The sequence below is a fragment of the Oculina patagonica genome, chromosome 4 (genome assembly GCF_052425735.1).
Source record: "Oculina patagonica isolate OP01 chromosome 4, crgOcupat, whole genome shotgun sequence".
Lineage (NCBI taxonomy): Eukaryota > Metazoa > Cnidaria > Anthozoa > Scleractinia > Oculinidae > Oculina > Oculina patagonica.
The window spans coordinates 63,489,728-63,510,210 of NC_135761.1; the positions used below are offsets into that span (position 1 = coordinate 63,489,728).

General features: G+C 37.0%; 2 protein-coding genes across 2 annotated transcripts; one reads left to right on the top strand and one right to left on the bottom strand.

Moving 5' to 3' along the window:
* Window positions 1-1,483: 1,483 nt before the first annotated feature.
* Window positions 1,484-7,124, bottom strand: LOC144651058 (secreted frizzled-related protein 3-like). Its single transcript, XM_078510927.1, has 4 exons — window positions 6,272-7,124; window positions 4,122-4,202; window positions 2,895-3,216; window positions 1,484-2,314 (listed from the first exon to the last, which is right to left on the bottom strand). The coding sequence occupies exons 1-4, from the start codon at window positions 6,723-6,725 to the stop codon at window positions 2,287-2,289; spliced, it is 885 nt and encodes a 294-aa protein (XP_078367053.1). The 5' UTR covers window positions 6,726-7,124; the 3' UTR covers window positions 1,484-2,286.
* Window positions 7,125-16,417: 9,293 nt separating this feature from the next.
* On the top strand, window positions 16,418-19,862 carry LOC144651075 (sodium channel modifier 1-like). Its single transcript, XM_078510946.1, has 4 exons — window positions 16,418-16,558; window positions 17,575-17,645; window positions 17,946-18,034; window positions 18,636-19,862. Exons 1-4 carry the CDS (start codon window positions 16,508-16,510, stop codon window positions 19,184-19,186), a joined length of 762 nt encoding a protein of 253 aa, XP_078367072.1. The 5' UTR covers window positions 16,418-16,507; the 3' UTR covers window positions 19,187-19,862.
* The last annotated feature ends 621 nt before the right edge of the window (window positions 19,863-20,483 follow it).

Here is a 20,483-nt window from a genome sequence, read left to right on the forward strand (position 1 = left end):
CATATTGTCGATAGTTTGTTGATATTTCATGATATTCACCTTTGAAAATTATACTTAAACAATTTTTCGCCTCAGTGAATTTTTAAGGAGAAGAACTGTTTTTATTAAGCAGCTCTGCTGAATAGTGGGCAAATAAATTGATAAATGAGTACAGTCTGAACGAGTACAAATATTTTGCTTTATTTGTAATCCACAAGACCGGTTTAACAGGTACCGCTCTTGACCGCTCGAAAAATTTAAAACGGTGTAAAAACAGAAAACGCTGGATAATAATTTTTAATATTATGACATTTTACAATTATTAGTGTGTAGTATCGCAAAATACTGGAAGATTCTTAAAGATATAAACTACACACTAAAATATATTCACCCACATTTTTTTTGCACCGCTTTTGGACTTAATCTGACCTGGTCTTTCAAACCCCTCAAACTCTCATAGCTTAGGAATTGAAATGAAAGCCTATCGTGCTGAAATCTACTGTTGGAGTTTTCGGGAGGAACCTTCAAGGGCAGCAAAAATTAGTTTAAAAAATAGGGGTTAAATTGCAGTGCTAGGCTGAGAAAAGGGAAACAGCTTTTGGTCGACTTAACGGAAGGTTCCGGCGTGAAATTATATTTTTTAACTCAAAGACAATTTTTGTAGCCATGAACAATGTGATAAAGTAGTCAAATATAATGTCGACAGGTTGACAAAATTTAAAGTTAACAAAATGCAGGGCTGATGAAACAACTAAAACTTTTTTTTTTTCAATTATTTTATTTAGCTCGCTATATGCTGGATATGGTTTTTGCATGGCTTACAAAGTCATTAAATAATGCCAAATTTGCAAATGTAAAATATAGCGCTTTCAAAAGATGTCTTAATAGATTAAACGAAAATGTAAAAACCTCCTACTCAGATGAGCGACCTTGGAAACAATGTTGAAAACACGATTCAAATAATAATACAGTTTACAGCTGGTGGGAATAATAAATAAATAATCATGCTACAACACTCATCCCAGAAACCTCTCTTACTTAAACTTCGCCCAAATTAATAAGTACAGAAACAAATAACAATTATTCATCGGAGGTTGAGGTAAATATCCACCACATTCACCGACACTGAGGTGAATAATTGCCAGTTTAGTATATACCACACAAGTTAAATAACTACAGCAAACCAAAACATTACATTTACATAACCAAAGCGATTTGGGAAATAAGCCATTTTTTTTCTTTAGCTGCTTGGAGGTGAATAGTGCTTTGCTAATTACCTCCGAGTTAACCAATCAGAGCGCCCGAAAAGCACTATTCACTTGTGTGGCATAAACTAGTCACCTTTAACTTTACAAGATAAATTTTTTAAGCTTAAGGTTTGCGAAGTCGTGTTTAAATTATCAGCGAAAAAATAGATTTTCTGGAGATGAAACAGATTTTTTGTGCTTCCTTCGGCCTGGACTCGATCTGACTGCAGTGAAACAAAAAATAAGGATTCAACTACTGAAGTCTTTAAAAATTATTTTATTTAAGGAAACAAATAACAAACACGCTTGATCCAGCCGGACCTTAATGCCATTCCTTGTAATCTTTACAAGTTTCTTCTTTAATTCCTCTTGATTCGTGCGTGACCCTACGAGGGTCTCAATGGGGTGGTGGCTTTTACGGTTAACGGTAAAATTTTTGGCTCTTTTACGGCTAACGGTTAATTTATTTTCATTACGGTTAACAGAAGTTAAAAATTAATTTCCATTGTTTTGAAAAGTTAAAAATTAATTTCCATTATTCAAAAATGTATTTTAGGTCTCAAGGCCGTTTTGGGACGATGAAGTGATCTTGTCTGTATTATTTAAAATTACTGAGGGATTTTTACGGTTAACATATTTTACGGCTAACGGTTAAATTTTTCCAATTTTTACGCCTAACGGCTTAATATTTGGCCGTTTTACGGCTAACGGTTAACCCCAATGAGACCCTCCCCTACGTCAGTATGACAGGAGTCCTTGGGATTTGTTCGACATTAGATCCCTCTACTGGTCAAATCTTACAACATTTCCATCTGTTGGACATCTCGTCGCCAATTTTAACGTTACTTTTTTCTTCTAACGACGAATGTCGTTCCGAGGTTTGGGTTTTATTGGCGTATAGCACGCTGACAACTAGTTAACAAACAGTTACCGGTCGGTGTTCTATATAATAAACTAAGACTTTGGGACGTTATATTCACAAGCGATTTAACTTAATTAAATAGCACGGACGTGTTTCTGTTGTCTGGTACTTGACACAAGATGAAGATTCTCTACAAATTCACTGTTGTCTGATGTTGTTGGACACACTGAAAAAATAAAAATAGGAAAGCATGGATTAGAATAATAATTATCAATATAAGCCTATTTCGAACTGTGGTTGAAGTTTACACCGTATTTAATGAATACGGTTAAGATAACGAGCAATGAAAAACGGCTATATAAAAAAACGGTCAAAACAAACTGTTCAAAAATGTATTTAAAGTGTAGTTTTGTACAGTTTGCATTATTTTTTGAGAAGAAGAGGAAGAAGAAGAACAAAAAGAAGAAGCAGCAGCAGCAACAACAACAACAACAACAGCAGCAGCTAGGGTACACAAATCGCAAAGGAGTGCTGAAATGACCAGTCATTTATATCGAGATCTGTAAACATTTTGCGCAAGCATTCAGCCAATAAGAATGCAGGGCAGGAAAAAGCTTTTTTTGTCGCAAAATGGTGGTCGAAGAAATCTGACAAAATTCTGAAGGCAATCTGCCGCATAGGGACAGCAATAATACCCATGGGGGGTCTTCCTTATTTGGCCTTCAAAGGGACCTGTCGGTGGAAAGGGTATGGTTTTCAGCTTGTCATAATTTTTACTAAACACAGTCACTCAGTGATCAACTGACCTTCTAACTTCTTTCTTGATGCCCAGTTTCTTGTCAAGTCTTTGCCACATTCTGACTTTTCTTAACGTCTCTCCACTCCAGGCCTCTATTAAGCTATTGGAAGAAAGGAGCAGTTTTTGTCTCGACGCATTTTCGTGGCCACAAATCAAGAACACCTTTCCTGTCCCGAGGGACGGGCAGGTCGTGTTGGTGTTGCTCCAGATCTTCATGCGTCCCTTGATGATGGTAACGTTGTTGTGTCTAAATACCCTGGCAGCTCTCCCGAGGATAATCGTTTCTTGGTTCTCGAGTCTTTCTATAAGGATCACTTTGAATTTGATCACTAAAACATAAGAGATACGTTCTGTGAGAACTTTTGTTAAAAGAGTCAATAAGTCTTTCCTTGGGAATTGCCACTCCCTTGAGTGTCAAACCCATTAAACCACATCAGGGCTAAAAACAGGTCAGTAGCTTTCGAAATTGATACATAGGATGTGATCTGGAATGGTCAATTCAAGGACCCATAGGCTTCTGGCGAGGGGCAAGAAATCCGTACATATGTATGTAGGTAAAGGGGCTAGAAGAGTAGAGCGTTTCTCCAAGTAGACTCTGAATTCCTGTGCCTATCAAAGCCTTGCCATGCTGGTTTCATTAAGCTATGCGACAGGAGCCAAAACTGTAGTTGACACATTCTTTTAGGTGTTTCTGGCTAAACCTTTACCTAGGGCAAAAAAAATCTGCAAGAGAGCCCTGTTTCCGTTTGAGCAAGACCCCCCAAGTAACCAAATAATGTTGTGGCCAGTACTAATACTAAACTACTAATTCCAATACTAAAACACTTAACAATCATACTATTCCATTGATGAGCTTGGCCATACAATGTTCATCAGACGCTAGGATTAAATTAATAGGGAGGAAGAAAGTTTAATGTCAGCGGGGTTTTTTTTCTCGAAACTTCTTCGCCAGCTTATGTTCGCCTTAATTATCTGCTGTGGGGTCTATGAAGAAGCGATTATCCGACAAAGTCTTTACTTTCAAAGAAGCTATATTTAAGACGGTTTTTCTTATATATGTATAAAATTACTTTTGAATTGAAGTTAACTTCCAAATAATATTTTTCTAAGGTAAACTAATACCAAAAAGTAATTATAAACCGAAAATAAACAAGGATGATTAAAACTAAGGAAGATTAAGACGGATTACAAACGACGAGTAACATGCACTGGACGGTGACAACACGGCTCTTACCATAATCGTAACGTCTGCTAGCGTACAGGCTGTAATCAGCGGGGGGTCTCTTATCTTCACAGGAGTTATGCTTTACAACCTCTATAATTGGATAAAAGAGAATATTGTTAAGATAAGTAATTAAAAATTAGTAAATAATCCAATGGGCTTTATTGATCCACTTATAAAGCTTTATGATTTAGGAGTGGTCACCGTGGCTTTGCGTTTGCAAAAGGTGACAAGTTCAAAATTGAAAAATAGTTTTAGTTTAATTTTGCAGAATATTGAAACACGCCACCACGTGAAAGTAATGCAATACTACTTCCCTTTAAGCTTTCATTTGAGTAATCATACACTAGGTTTTCATCCACAGACTACAAAGGTAAAACAACTTTGAATAGCAAAATAAACAGTGCCACATGAAAGTATTGCTTGATAGCTTTCATCTAAATGGTTACACACTAGGATTTTATCGACGTAAAAGTTCTAGCCCGGACAGCGCATAATCAACAGTTCCACATGAAAGTACAACTCAGTACTGGAGCTTTCATTCAAAAATAGTCACTCACTAGTGGGGTAAGGGTATTCACACACCTTAAAGTTAGAACCACCATAATTGTTTTATCGAGGTTTGACTTAAGGTCAAACAAAAACTTACTTAGATTTAAAGTATTTTGCAGTGCAGTAAATTTGAAATTGCATTGCTTATTATGTATTTTTTGTAAATTCATTTTACGTAATATGTTTTATTCTAGAATGTGCGACATTCGTTGTTATTTAAAGATGAGTACTTTCGGAAGCGTAAATCAAGGGTTAAGGCGGGGTGCCAAATACGTGGGGAAGGGTGCTACTTGAGGATGGGTGGGTGGGCTCTTACATAAAGGAAATGCTTCATTCGTCCACAGGCCAAAACTACAATTATGTAGGCGTGCTTTCCTGTCAACGTGACAATGTGATGTCTGATAGTGAATAGAGCTGTTACAAATTATCAAGAATACGTGCTTAAATATTGTGTCATGGCTCCAGAAAGAGATCCTTAAACAAAAAGAATGTGTGCTGTGTCATCTTGAGCTTCTGTGATGCTGATCTTTATTATGATTTATTGAGATAGAAAAAGAATATCCATTGGTCGTTGGGTGATAAGAGCTAAGCGTAACCAATGATGATCAATGATGTCCAATGATGGAAGAGCAAATAAAGTAAATAAAGGTCAGGGCCCTGTAAAGTCAACCGAGAGTTGGACCTTGTTATCATGCAAAATTCAATACTTATCGATCTGATTCGAAAAGCCTGTTAGCCATTGAGAACGAAAGCCACTAATGTAGTAAAAAATTTCCGAACCGAGCAGATCTTTAAGACTTCCTCCCTTGAGCTATTACAGTCACGCGTAATTCATCAGGCATTTTAAGTACTGTCCCGATTGTTTTTATCGATAAACCGCCCTCACAGGATGTGTACGGTGTAGTAGTACGCCAGACTAATCCTTAGATCATTCAGAATTAAACGATGATGTTAATTTTCCCGCTTTTAAAGCCAGCTAACAAAACAAATTAATAAAGATTAAAATTTACATCTAGTAGTGAAGCTTCTCGAAGCTATGTCTTCACTGAATCAATAACAATAAATCAAATTTCCGCCATGCACAAGTACAAGTACAGAAAGACCACACGAGACCACCAATGTTAAAGTTATAAACCAAATGTAAGGCTGATCGGACAACTGAAAAGGCTAAATAAATTTTATTGCCCAATACTTCGGCTAGACAAAACTAACCTTTTTCAGGGGTTGAAAAAGCTAACTAAAACTTGAAATGGACGGTTAAAGTTGTCTAATTTGGTGCCTGTACATCATGGCAATGTCCTCCATTTCATTGTACAGTACAATCAAGAATGTAAAAGGAAAGCAATTTACGTAAGACGCTCGATCTTATCTGCGCTGATGTTCTCAACATAACTTTGAATCACCTTAAAACATGTAAAAAGTCTCAACTATTCGTGTAAATCTGTCTTATGATTAGTAACATTGATTAGATTACAAGTAAAACTTTCAGTGGTTTGACTGCAATAAAACTGTGTCATTAAAGTTAAATTAGCGCTAAACTCCGCTCAAAGCAGTTATTAACTCAATGGATGAAAAGTGAAGCTGATTACCTAACGATTATAAAAACTTACTTTTGGGTTTCGAGTCAGCGATGAATGACTCGGGCTGGATACAAACACCATCAGCGAACTCGGGAAGTTCATCGCACTTCACAAAACTTGGCCAGTACTGTATCACGGCGGCGCAATCTGTTCGGATCTGCTCACACAACGATCGGCATGGTTTTATGACGTCCTCTTCGATTCCTGGTAGGCATATCGGCAGGTAAAACGAACAGAGAAAAAACACGGCGTGTTTTGAACAATTTGCCTGTTGTACCAAGGGGCTGTACTGCTGTATCGACCTGTTCGCCAACGCCTGGCTCCGATCACCGAGTAAATTTGGGAAACGAGTTAGGTTGTACGGTAGAACACGGTGGCAAAGTGGGACGGAGATTTTCTCGCACTTTTGAGGAAGATTAAACCGAAATCCATCTGATGCATGAAAAGAAATTGCAAGCAATGACATAAACCAAACCGACAACATCTTGCGACCGACGACTGAGAAATTGCTTGCTGCTACGCAACAGTTCACTTTGAAAAATAGTCTAGCTATTACCCGTTTGGTCGATTACTTATATATGCGTTGTGCTTGGTAAGGTATTTGAATTACGCTTGAGTGAAGAACTTTAAGCCGGATAATCAATGAGAGTGTATTTCAACTAGACGCGTTTTCCCCTTAACCTTTGCTCCGCTCCGAGGAACGGATTATAGATTTAAAAAATGTCGGCCTCTGTTTGTCGTCTGAGCTTAAGAAAGTTTGGTGTAAATCTCATCAAACAGTCAAAGTAATGAATTAACACAAACATTTTCTTGTCTCTGTGACCGTCTTCCTCAAAGAAGGCGGGAAACGGATAAGACCACACGGCACATGAAATCTACACGAAGCGCTAGCGGTGATGGATTTTAACGATAATTCCGGTATCTGATAGATCCGGCTCGTCAGTTGAGAACTGTTTAAGTTTGACAGATGCTTGTAGAAATACTTAGTAAACGCTAGACATGATTTAGATTCCACAGGCTTGCGTTTTCCGGCGGCGATGGAATATTTTGTAAATTCTTTTCAGCAGCTAGCGATTAGCACTGTCAATGAGAAAGAGGGTCTTGAAACTTCTATCATGGCAAAATACAATTGTTATAGGTTCCAAAGAAGTAAAGGCGTGTTTAATCCACGAAAAAGGTACCCCGGCTTTATAGTAAGACTATTGAAGGTAGGCGATCGTTGTTGAGACTATTTGATCGGCTTATACGTGTATAAGGATCGCCTCGTCTCAAAAGGGGATTATTGACTATTTGTGCCGGTTATCCTGCCTTTCCGGCCATGTTCTTAACAATGCGCTTTCTCAGAATCGACAAACAAGGGGATGCATATTTTCAGAGAAAAAACAGTATCAAAACAATACAAGCGATAACCAACAACAACAACAAATTTAATTGTACCATTACAGTTGCAAAGACTGCAAAGTTTATTTTCATATTCCACCCACGAGCTATCAGTCTTAGTGTTATTACAACTAAAAGAAAATTTTCCTTCGCTAGTACCCTTATTTTCTAAGAGAATATTCAGATCTCCATCAATTCTATGATTGCCTAATTTAGAAGAAAAACAAGATATTTTCCTCTTTGATTATATAATAAATAAAGTAAATTCCAATATGTGAACTGTGGATTGAAAGGGGACTTATTTGGCACATTCCCCATCAGGTTTCAGCCCTGTATGTCTGCATCGAATGATTCTCTGAATGTTGGTATGACAACTATGTACATATTCTTTTTCTTTTCGAAGCTGAGTCAAATATGTCCAATTTTGGAAGCCGTATCTTTCTCAGAGAGATTCCTTGTGGCTAAATGATGATTGCTTGATTAGGTTTTAATTTGTTCCCTTCGCTCTGATTTGTCTGCGATCGTCATCGGAGTAAAGTCAACTTAGTTGTGATAGACAATTGAAATTCTTTTCCGTTGTCGGCTGACGATCTTGCTTTATAGAGAAATTATTCTTTTTATACTTTTAAAAAACGTTGACGAATAAAACATTCCTTTGTCCGAAAAAGTACCAGTGCGTTTTAGCAGTGGCTAGAAAAGAACAGACAGTCACTTGATTATCGCAAGTTCTGATTTGCCAGGTTAGCGTAGAAACGCCTGCTTTCTCCAAGCTAAGATTGGAGCCGCGACAAGTTTATCACCCAGAGATCTACATAGACCTACCGCTCACGAAACACTAGAGTTATAACATGACAATTTGATAATCAAAAAGATCCGATGGATATCTGACAGTCATTTTTTGACAGTATTTATTATTCATATACATGCTTCACAATTATGAAATATTTACCATTTTCAAACTGTCATATTTGTTAGAAAATAAATAAATGAATAGGATAACTTGCAAGTGAGACGTCACAATGTCCATTATCAACCAATTTTCTCCAAAAATCATTATCGTAAATTTGCGGTCAAATTAGTCGAAAGCTGAAAATGGTGATCTTTCATCTCCTCCGGACCCAAAAGCACCTTCGCTTTTTCTTTTCAGCACTAAAATAGTAGGCTCTGGGTGCAGTCTTTAATCAATACTAGCACTGATACAAAACACAGCTGGTTAAGTTAGCTGTTTATGTTTCGCTGCACTGTGCATCGCAGTATCTAAACACGTAGTGTTTTGACGTTTTTGCACACGTAGTTCGAAGCGTGCATGTGATTCTGATATCTGTGCTAGCTAGTTCCTGTTTGACCTCAACAAACCACCATCAGTGCTGATACTGGAATTAGATTAGCGGCACAATCTTATGGACCCGGGCTTATGGAACAGTCTTTCTTCCAACGTAAGACAAGCAGAGTCCCTTTGGCAATTTAAAGGTTAACTAAAACAAGTAATTAAAGGCAAAGCATTCGTGAAAAGCAGCTTTTTCTTTATAATAGCTTATCTTAAGAATTTTAGTATTTATGTTTAGTAACGATTTTGTGTAGTATTTTAGAGCCGATGTTTGTTTCGTCTTGTCCCCCCGGTATAGTTAAGATCAAGCTTGTTTGTAAATTTTCTTAGTCTGATGATGGTATAGCTTATACCGAAATATTACAGTTTATTTAGCAAGATCTCAATTTGTTGTCTAAATTATTGGGCACAATGCATGTGAACCTATTATTCGGGTTATCCTTCGTCCGGCCTTGATGAACTGATGGTTTAACCGTGTTAACGATAAAGAATAAAGATAATTCGTATTGTTGTAGTATAGTAAATAGGGTAGAGGAGGCACAATTAACATAAACGTTACTTGAGCAGTAGCAAGTAGGGATGGAGGTCGATCGTTCCAAGAATTGTGTGTAATATTGTTTTCTCCTTGTTATGTTGCGCTCCCACAAAAACATTCCAGCCTAGCTCCCGATTCCCGACAATTGTTTTAGATTCCAGGCTAAAATTTGCTGTTCTCCCGAAATAGCGTTTAAAAAACTTGTTACCGCCCGTATAAATTACTCTGAATTGCTCTGAATATGAAATTAAATTATGGGAGCAAAAGTGACTAAGTCGCGCAAGCGCTGTCTTCCCAACCGTGTGGCCTGGGTTCGGCTCGAAGTCACGTGGGTTTACATTTTAGTCTCTCTGCTTGCTTCGAGGGTTGTCCTACGTTTTCCTTCTTCCTCAAAAACTAAAACTTCTACGAAAGGGATTTAATGGTCACGCAAGACTGTTCAATATTTCCTCTTTTCAAACAAAGCTAGTTAATTTATTTATTTTATTGATTAATTAGGGATCACTTTCCTTTTATGACATCCTATTAAATCTCCTAGCTCTGCAAGATCGGTAGCGTCCCGGGGGGGGGGGGGGTACTCCCTATAATGGCCTATACGGGGAGGCTCCGCCCGAAAGGGGTACCTTTTTCAGGCTTCAGGTATATAAAAGGGTAGGGATTTCACGAGTTTAAGTATATGAAATGATATGGAAATTTGTCATATGGCTATTTAAAAGGGCCTTTAATTAAAATATTTCGAATAGACGCAATTTATGGCTGTATTATTTTAATTTATTAAGCGCTACATAAAAATGACAAGAAAACGTCCTATTTTAAGTCCAGCCATGTCTCTTAGGTATATGAAAGGGGTACCTTTTTCAGTTAAAGGTATACGAAAGGGGTACAATTTCTGTCAAAAATGGTATATAAAAGGGTAAGGGGTTAGAACTTGGGGCGGAGCCTCCCCGTGAAAACTTTTTTGAGTACCCCCCCCCCCCCGCCCGGGGTAGCGTATGATGTCATGTGAAAAATTAACGGCCACATCTTAAACGATGAGCAACGAGAAAACTGTGTTCATTTCAGTCCATAAATAAGATGAGCTGGTGTCTAACTGCAATTATTCCCTGCCAGCACACTTGATTTAATACTAAGCCGAACTGGGAAATTTTTCGAATCCTTACACCTAACTGATGTTGCCGCGGTTATGGCTCGGGTTAAATGTCATTGACCAGGAATAATAATTTTTTTTTTGAAAATTTGCGACGTGCTTGAACTTCTTACTTACTTCTTCCTTATAACTGTGCAACAGAGTTCCCGAGCGGAAAGATTTGCAGTTCAAAAATGCCGCGCCGAGACTTGTCCCTTTAAAAAGACGCGTGCATAAAAGTAAAGGAATACAAGTTTCATTTCAAACGATCAAACATGCATAACAATATCTAATGTGTCACTGTTCTACAAGAGTATTAAGTATAATAATGAGGAGTAATTAAATTTAGTCATAAAAATGCGTTGCGTTGTTCTTGAAATACCACTCACACAGTGCAAAGTATGTGAGCCCAGTCTGAGAGTGCACTAGTGCTAAATGTTAGAATAACTGATAATCGGATTTGTTTTTATCTCATTTACTCCTCGGAATGGAATCTGCTCATGCTGATCACACCCTTACTTCTCTAACAATCTATTCAGTTCAGTTACTTACACAATCATTTTTGGCGTTCACTGTATTCGCCATAAATATCACGAACTATTGAAAATGGAAGAGTAACCAGGATTCATAATTAAGTAAAATGTTTTAGAAACGTTCTCTGGTTAAAAAATTTAAAAATATAAGCTTTCGGCTGCCAAACTGCAGCCTTTAACGAATGATAAAAATGGCGCGAATGAATAAATATATAGGGTAAAAATGTGTGAAAAAAATTACAGAATGAAAATGCGTAAAAAGGTGACAAGAAAAATAGTGAGAATATGATAATAAAAGAGAACTATTTTAAAAGAATAGAATATTGTGGAGGTAATGACCTAGCATTGTTGTCCGCTTCAGTTGTCATGGCAGTGTGCCATGACTCAAGAGTTTTTCGCACGCGATAGTCTCCTTTGTCAATGACTCTTGCATTTTTGAAATCAATTTGATGGTCATTCATCCATGCATGGTTTGCAATGTTCGATCCTTTGTTCATTCGCGCCATTTTTATCATTCGTTAAAGGCTGCAGTTTGGCAGCCGAAAGCTTATATTTTTAAATTTTTAACCAGAGAACGTCATTCTAAAATATTACGAACTGATCATAAATAAAGTAAATTCAGCAATTTCTATTACTCAGACAATCACTTTTGACGTTTTCTACATGATGTTCATAATTGTCAACTCATCATGAATAAAGTGAATTCAGATTTTAATCCTTCTAATATAAACTGAAAGCGTATTCTGCAAACGACGACAACAACAATAAACTTTATTTTACTCTAGAATTTGACAGTGTTTTTCACCTTCCGCAAACATCAATGAGAAGGCATGTATTCGGTTCAAACTAAGCAGTCATCGACCAAACTTAAGTAAGAATATTCTTTGCTCCAGTTAAACTGCACGTACAAAATCACTTTACGTCGTTTCAATGCAGCATTGTAGTGTTGTAGTGTTTGAAGTGTTTGTCTTTGGTTTTCTTTATCCTTCTCCTTCTCCGATGGAAAATGGCTGAAAGTCAGAATTTGTCTCAGAGTTTTAATTCCCTTAATTACCGATGAAAACGGTTACTTGAGCTTCATTCAACCATGCGGTCACTCAAACGTTTTACACTTGACTTTTATTTTAGGAGAATTTTTTGTGTTAAATCTTGTTATTCGATCAAAAAGGCCAAAGAATCTTCTGTGCGTAGATTATCGAACTGAAATGGTCCTAATGACACACAAATATTCTGAGCTGGCATTAGTTTAAAATCCTTTCTAAATACTTTGGAATCTTGGCTATTAAAGTTCTAGAATGGTTAACGTGTTAAGAAAGGTTCTACAAGAGTTCAAGACTGTCTGAATTAAAAATGAACCGAACTGAGGCTTGGTCGAAAGTCATTTCTAAAGTCTCTAGAATCTGTTAAGGCGCTGCCAACATTCACGGTTGGCCGGAGACAGAAAGCAGTTATAAGATTTGAATTTGCTTACGATAAAATCATGTTTCTTCCATGCTATCAATGAAACGAGAACGGCGTACGCATGATGAGATGTCGATACAACAATTAAATAAAATCGAGTCTCGATGCTGCCAATGATTACAAAAAAAATCTTGATGTTTAATTGTCAAATTAACTTAAAGAACAAACCTTTAAATTCACTATCAATGAGCATCATCATCATCATCATCATTTTACAAGCCACTTTAGAATTAAAAGTTATATAGCATTGATCACTGCATCTATGTCGTACCTCGGACCAAACATGAAATGTTAAGCCCGAGCAAATTGGCAAATGAAAATAGCCGAAAGCGTAAACTCCTACTCTCCAGTTACTACCAAATCGAATTTGAATCTGTTTAGTCAAATTGTAGTGATAATATGAGAGCTTTTGCTCGCGGAATACCTGATTTTTGTCAGCTCTCATCCTCTTCTGGCCAAGCACGAATGATAATCGGTGAACTAAGAAGTTCAATTCTCTTCAACTCTCGGTGAATTTTTTTCTGGTTTGGCTCGGGCTTTCAACACTCTGAGAATCTTCAATTGCAAATTTGACAAATTAAAGAGAGATCAGGCAACTTCACATGATCAATTAATTTTCATCAAGCAATCCGACTGATGTAGCTTGAAGCGAATTCTCTTGACCTGACACAGAAACTGAAACTTCAAAAAAGATCGACACTTATGGAAATCAGTTAGAAGAATTTGAATTACTGAAAGGTTTATAGATCAACTGAGGGATGAACTAAGAAAACTCGCAGGCTGTCACTGACAAATCAGTGACAAATGCCTACTTCAGAGTGAAGCTCTTAAAAGGATCTAGAATGATGAGTTGACAACGGTTCACAAATAAAACCAAAGACTTGCCTCAAGCTTCTCAGATCCGTTTTCACAACACTCACACAAACGGAATACTGAGCAAAAACCATTACTGAGCAAAAACCGACCACAGTTTACGGCGGCGCAAACGAAATATCAAATAAATATCAAATAAATTTACTTGTTGTATGGAAGAATGAAAGTAATTCCTTTCACAAAAAGTACAAAATTACTGACTTTAAGGTAGGAACAGCAAACGACAGAAAGAAAAACCTGGTATGCCATGCATACGCCTTTTGAGGGAAGAGCAAAACGTAACGCGTATTCTATTGTTGTGTGTTGGTCCTGCGAGTTTTAAATACAAAGCAGGCCACGAGAAGAGTCTAATCAAGTCGTTTCAAAGATCGGATTGATATCCGCACTTATAAGACACAAGAAGTGGTGATATAAGTTATTTACACGCACATTTAGGTGCGATCGAACATAACACATTCTCCTGTGAGAACCGACTGGAATTCTGAGCATTATACTTATCAGTCTGTTCTAATGCGATAGACATTACAATTCGCAAATATAAAAAACCTTATGCTTAATCGTTGTACCGCGTAGCTAAGTTTTTTATATAAGTTCACTGAATAAAGATATAAATGTATACTCAGTGATTTATTTACCGATTTTCTTTTTAAAATTCTAATCTTTTCCTCTCAGTTTATGATTTATCTCATAGGAATTTAAACAACTTCGAACAAAGTCTAAAAATAGATTTGAAAGGTTCAAATGACTCGTGGCGTTCAAGTCTCTTAACGTCATTCTCCCGTGGGAGGATTACTGAGAAAAGTTTTTTTTTTCCGGGCGGACTCTGCCCCAAAGTCCGCAGTACAGGTCATGATGAAAGGGTAATACCCTTTCATATACCTTCCATAGAAAATGGTATTCCTTTCACATACCAGCAGTAGAAACAAGTCTAAAAACACTACATCCCTTTTCTATTTCCTCGCAACTTTTGCTAAGCTTTTCTCTTATGTATATTGAAAACCTCTCGAAAGTGCTCACCGGAATTAGCTTAAGCGGGGTAACTATAAAGACCCAAGTGGGCCGTAAATACCGGAAAATTTAGCTTATAGCTCTTGGGCTTACACAGCGTCATATCGAGGTTTACGAGAGGGCTCATAACCGACCGGGGAGGGTTATATCCGGGGAGGATAAATACCAAAAGGAATATTCCGTTACCAGACTCTGATCCATAACTGAGGAGGTCTTATAATAAAGGGTCAGCATTTCTAAAGTTGCTCTCAGATGGACACCAGAGGCTAAAGGAAAAAGAGGCCGCCGAAAATCCACCTGGAGAAGAACTGCAGAAGCAGAACTTCAGGCTCTAAATCTGACCTGGGGGCAAGCTTCGCGGCTTGCAAAGGACCGACAAGAATGGAGGCAACTTGTTGATGCCCTATGCACCACTGGGCGTTTAAAGGATTGATGATGATGAAAGTTGAGGACATAAATTATAAATGGTATTTTCCGGTATTGATATAGATATACTGAGTGAACGAGATTAATTTTGTTATTTTTTGCTACTGTGATACACTTCGAGTACGTCAGTAATTAATCTGTTATTGCCTGTGGTTTGTCATGTACATGTTTTAATTTCACATGTTTTCTTCAGTTTCCCTTGTTGCTAAAATACAAGCATGTAACAGTCAGTTATTTTTCCATTCTGTTTTTAGTGAGATTTTGGAGCAGGTGCAGTTTTGAATCTGACACATATATCAGATCTGTATATTTGAAAAAAAAAAACATCTACTGATATCTAACTGTGTAAGCAAAGACCAGCGCAACAAAACAGAAGCACTGGATCCTAATGAGTATAACGGAAGGATCTACTTATGATCCATCAAATATTTTCGCGCGCACGATTGGTCGAAACGCGTCACGCGATACATCCAAAACTGGGGAATATTTTTATAAAACAATTATTCCACGAGCGCGTTGGATACGAGATGGTAGATAGCCAACGAGGCGCGTAACGCCGAGTTGGCTATATAACTATGTCATATCCGACAAGCGCGAGTGGAATAATTGTTTTATTAAAAACGCCCATATGCCGTGGCCTGTAAACAAATCAAAACTCAGGAATTCCAATATACCAGGGCTAGTTTTTCAGATAATATCCCATTTTCCCCCAAGTGATACTCCCCAGTTTTCGCAATTTGCGATTTATGTTCGCACATGGGTAGTTTTTCATCCCGTTTAAATTATTAAACTGAATAGCACTGGCTTTGACGCTTAAAAGCTTTGAAAAAATGTCTCTTAAAGTGAGCGGCCTTGTGTAAAAATATTTGAAGGATAATAAATACAATAACCTCCATTTGGCTTCAAAAAAAATATTAAATGATGCACTGATATTTGTCCTTGGACATGATCTGTTCCTTGTGGGAAGCTTGAAATTAAACCTTTCTCCAGGTTTATATATATTCATATCGGAGTATTATATCAGTTCGCGCCCCTATGTTTGGACCTTTTGAAAAAAATTCAAAATGACTGGAGCGGGGAAGCAAGCTGGTCTACTGTCATACTTCACCGCGGTCAAACGTCTCAGGCAGATTTTCTTTCCATTTCGGCGTTGTTTGTTCATATTGAAGTGTTAGATGAGCAAGGATAGATAAAAATAGTTGCTGAGTGTAAGCATAATCCCATTTCCTTAGGTAAGCAAGTGTTTATACTTTTTAAATGTTCTGCATCCGAACCAAAGATGGCGCCGACAAGTCCGCATATCGCTATTTTCAAACACGTAGAACTTTTTTAGTAAAGCTCCAAAAAACTTAGTAAACCCTTAGGATACCGGTATGTATCGAACTTTGAACTGTGAAAATTAAAACCTTATCTTTGCAGTACTTTTCTTATTTTTTGCATATTTCTGTAGTTTGACCGCCGACCGCGGTCGACTGTCATACAAATGTTCACGAAGCAAACCGCTGGCGGAGACAGTGAAAGACTAAAGGATAGCCGCGGACCAATATGCTCGCGGGAAACAATATGGTGGACGAAGTGCAAAGTTTTGGGGACGAAGATGTCTTTCAAAAGAGTTGGCGATGATCCTACAGCTCTAAGAGTGCAGAAGGTTTGTTTGTTTTATATCATTGCTAGGGTGTATATCAAACTTCCAGAGATTTTTCATGAGGGACTGGATGGTTATATGGACGGAAATATTAGCTGACAAAATGACGGGTCCAAATTTTGGGTTTTACCTCGATCTAAGAACCTTTGAATTTTTTCTTTGTTTTGGCGCTATTGTTTTCCTGCTCTATCATGTTTCGAGATTCTTTGTTGTATGTCCTGGTCGTTCTTTTTTTTATGTCACTGGTGAGATTTGACAGGTTCTTACATCAAGGATGAGCCTAAATTTTGTGATAGACAGTATAAGATCGATCAACTTCATATTATCTAGATCTATTACATTTGAATTTGAATAACGATGACAAGAAGTCGTGAAAACATCATTTTATTTATCTTCTACTTTATAAACCGGTCTGAACTGATAAAGGCCAAAATTTAACTGACAACTGGGAAGTAATTCCCTTACAGGCAGCCTTGTGAATTTAATTACCATGTTTCCTAGATTGATAGCCAGCAGTCATTATTATTACTTTTTTGCACCAAAAAGGGGCGATTATAATTCGAGGATTCTTGACAGGAAGTCTTGCTGTAAATGCTTTGTTTTATTAATTTCAATTTAATGATAAAAAATCACATCAAATACACGAAACACAGTCTTTCTAAGTGCCTTCAATTTTTCTTCTTTTGACTAATTTTCAGTGTCAAATCCTTGCTGTCAGCACTTTAATCATTGCTATCCAATTGTAAATTTTAAACTTGACGGGAGTTGATTATTCAAGGGAGGTCAGGGGGTTATCAGCTGGGGGTTGGGGTGGGGGATTATTGGAGGAAGACAATTACCAGTATTTCAAATATTTTCACCAGAGTGAACTTTAGAGGGGGCTATAAATGAAAGGACAGCCGTTATTTGAGGAAATGCAATATTTTACTGTGTCCCACTACGAATAACACAATATTTTTTTTTTGTTAATTAGAACTGTTCTTCTCAAAAAGGTAAATTTCATAATGTCTCATTTATAGAAACAGAGAGTAACCGAGCTTTTATTAGAAGATATTCCTGAGGATGAGGCCACGCTGATAAAGAATGGAAAGTAAGATATTCAACAATAATTGAATCAGAGCATACTGCATCCCATCATTTATTGTTGCAAGAATAATAATAAAAAAATGATGGGATGTGGTATGCTTGGAAGAAATATGAGAGAGATGTTTACCAGTCAGTTCTAAGAGCAACTTGACCAGGACAGGCTTGAACAGAGTCAATGCAGTATCAGACATGTTAATGATTAAAGGCCACTGCACAGGCTTATTTACATGTATTCTCTGTGATTGTTATAGTCCCTGCAGATTCTAATATTACTAAATAACCTTTCTATTTCACTATTGTATAGGTTTGCCTGTCTTGTATGTAAACATTGTCCTGTTTTTGACACTGTGGCAGTACTGAGTATTCACAGACAAGGCAAGAAACATATATCAAGTAAGCTGATATCAATTCAACGTGATAACCCTCTTCTTGGACCCCTTGTGTGAAATTATCTCATTTTAAGCCACCCTTCTCCCTGTTATAAGCCCATTGGTTAAATTTGGCTTTTTAGAACTGAAAGATACAAATTTAGAGAAATGTTGTTACCATGTTCTGAGACGTATGACGTCTGAACTGATTTTCCCTGCTAATACACAGTGGTTTTTAAAATAATTTTCAAACTATTTTGATTTGTATTTTTCCTTGGTAATAAATCTAGAACAACGGAAAATACAAATCAAAATAGTTTTAAATCATTTTGACATGAAATTCATTTTAAACTCCAACATACATGTATGCATTGTACACTATTGCTTGGGTTGAATAAATACATAGTATGTTTTCTAGTTCATTTATCCTACTGTGCTGCCATTTATCCATTTGAATTCTAATAATAATTTATTCTAATGTTTGTTAAAACAAAATTATAAGTACGTGTCAGCCCTAAATCACACACAGAATTACATTTAAAAGAACAGAAGGTTTATGATTAACAAAATTTTTACAAGGAAATACACTTCATTAACTAGCACTATTGCTTTTGTCCAACTAACAGATGCCAAGATAAGACTTGAGAAAATGAGGGAAGATGCTGAATTACGACAAAAAAGAGAACACATGAAATACATGGAGACACTTACAGCTGATTGCAGCAAAGGAGAAGCACCATTACTGAAGATCACGCAACAAAAGAAGGAGCTTGCCCTTCAAGGCTCAACAGACTTGATTAAACAGGATCCAGTAGAAGAAAGAAAAAGTAGCAACCTGCCTTTCTTTCAGTCTAGAAAACCTATTGACATTTCTTCAAGGGATACCAAAAGAACTGAGTCAAATAAAACCTTGTCATATTCAGAGAAGAGTTCACCCAACACTCAATCTCAATCAAATTCTTCAAAGAATGATCACCCAGGGAAATCCATGTGTAAAACACCCAGCTCTGAAAGAAGTCAGAAAAAGGCAGAGTTAAGTCCAAGTGAACAGGCTAGGAGAGAGCATTTTTCTCGCCTGCGACAAGCTGGATGGATCATGGGCTTGGATGGAAAATGGTACAAGGATGAAAATGCCGAGTTTGATTCTGATGAAGACGAACCACCTCCACCACCATGAGGTCTCAACTAAACAACAATATCAGCAAGGTTACAAGACAGTAAGGACATCAAATGTACGGTATAAGTAGATGGAGTCTTGTTAGTACAACAAGCAAAGTGATATTTCAGTCAGCACTTAAAGAAAACAACTACCAGGGAACAGGACAGCATAAAAGGGCTGAGACTCCAGTCCTGGCTGACATCTCTGCCATGCTTCATGTATGCTGCACTCTAGAGATACATGTACATGTGCACATGTACAGGAGTGGGCCTAAACTGGACTGTTAGGTTTGGTTGAATTGGCTACATGCATTACCTTATATTGACAATGCACATTAAAACCATAACAGTACTGAACTTTTTGAAGTCAACTAAGAAAGGGAATACAACTGTCAATTAAAAAATGAATATTGGTTTTATTTACAGTATTTCTTTTTTAGTTGCAATCTATTCTTGCTAGTTACAGACCTGTATCAAGCATATCATGTACATCAGTTACCACATGTACAAACTGCAGTTTAAGTTACACGTATTAATAAAAATGTGATTAAAGAACCTGCATTTGGATACTCCATGTATCCATGAAAATTGACTATAATGAAATGGATGACACATTAAAGTTTCAAACTCATGTTGGACTTTGTTACATGTAAATTCCCTTTAATAGTTATTTTTATAAAGTAAAAGAGTGTTGTAAACCTAAATATGTGACCCTATTTGGGAAAACCGGGCTTAACGAAAATAGCGTTGTAACGTATTATCAATGCATTTACAATGCTTTGATAATGCATTTACAACGCGTTGATAATGCATTTACAACGCATTGGAAATGATTCTCAACGCATTCACAATGTTATTCAGTCCGTTGTGAAAACGTTGGAAATGTTCGAAAACGTTTAGTAACGAATAAAAGATGTTTCTTGACGCGTTGGCTGCTTTTTCCAACGTTAAAATGGGAATGTTTCGCAAAAGGTTGAAATACTGGAAAATATTTCGCTCTGTTTCAATAAAGACGTCAAAATTCGGCATCAGAGAGAATTTGATTTTATTTAACTAAGAGAATATAAAAAGTTTTTTTTTCAAGAACTGCAAGCATTGTTAAGAGCCAAGACCACGAAAATAATAATTATGTTTCGCTCCCGAACTCATACTGCGCCGTGCGTGACTTGTTGAATGACATGAACCGTCCCAACAATTATAAATATTTGATCAATAAGTGTAACTTTTTTACTCGGCAAAGGCATTTAAGAGATTTTTATGAGACATAAAGTCTTCTGTTTAAAGTTTTCTGCGTTTGTAAACTGGATGAAACTGAA

Bases quoted from the DNA above. Each gene is read 5' to 3' on its own strand.
- LOC144651058 (XM_078510927.1), bottom strand. From the start codon at position 6,725: ATGTTGTCGGTTTGGTTTATGTCATTGCTTGCAATTTCTTTTCATGCA. The intron at 4,203-6,271 runs GTAAGTTTTTAT...ATCCAATTATAG, and splicing joins CGCTGACTCGAAACCCAAAA to AGGTTGTAAAGCATAACTCC. The intron at 3,217-4,121 runs GTAAGAGCCGTG...CTTATGTTTTAG, and splicing joins TAGCAGACGTTACGATTATG to TGATCAAATTCAAAGTGATC.
- LOC144651075 (XM_078510946.1), top strand. From the start codon at position 16,508: ATGTCTTTCAAAAGAGTTGGCGATGATCCTACAGCTCTAAGAGTGCAG. The intron at 17,646-17,945 runs GTAAGATATTCA...ACTATTGTATAG, and splicing joins ACGCTGATAAAGAATGGAAA to GTTTGCCTGTCTTGTATGTA. The intron at 18,035-18,635 runs GTAAGCTGATAT...TCCAACTAACAG, and splicing joins AGGCAAGAAACATATATCAA to ATGCCAAGATAAGACTTGAG.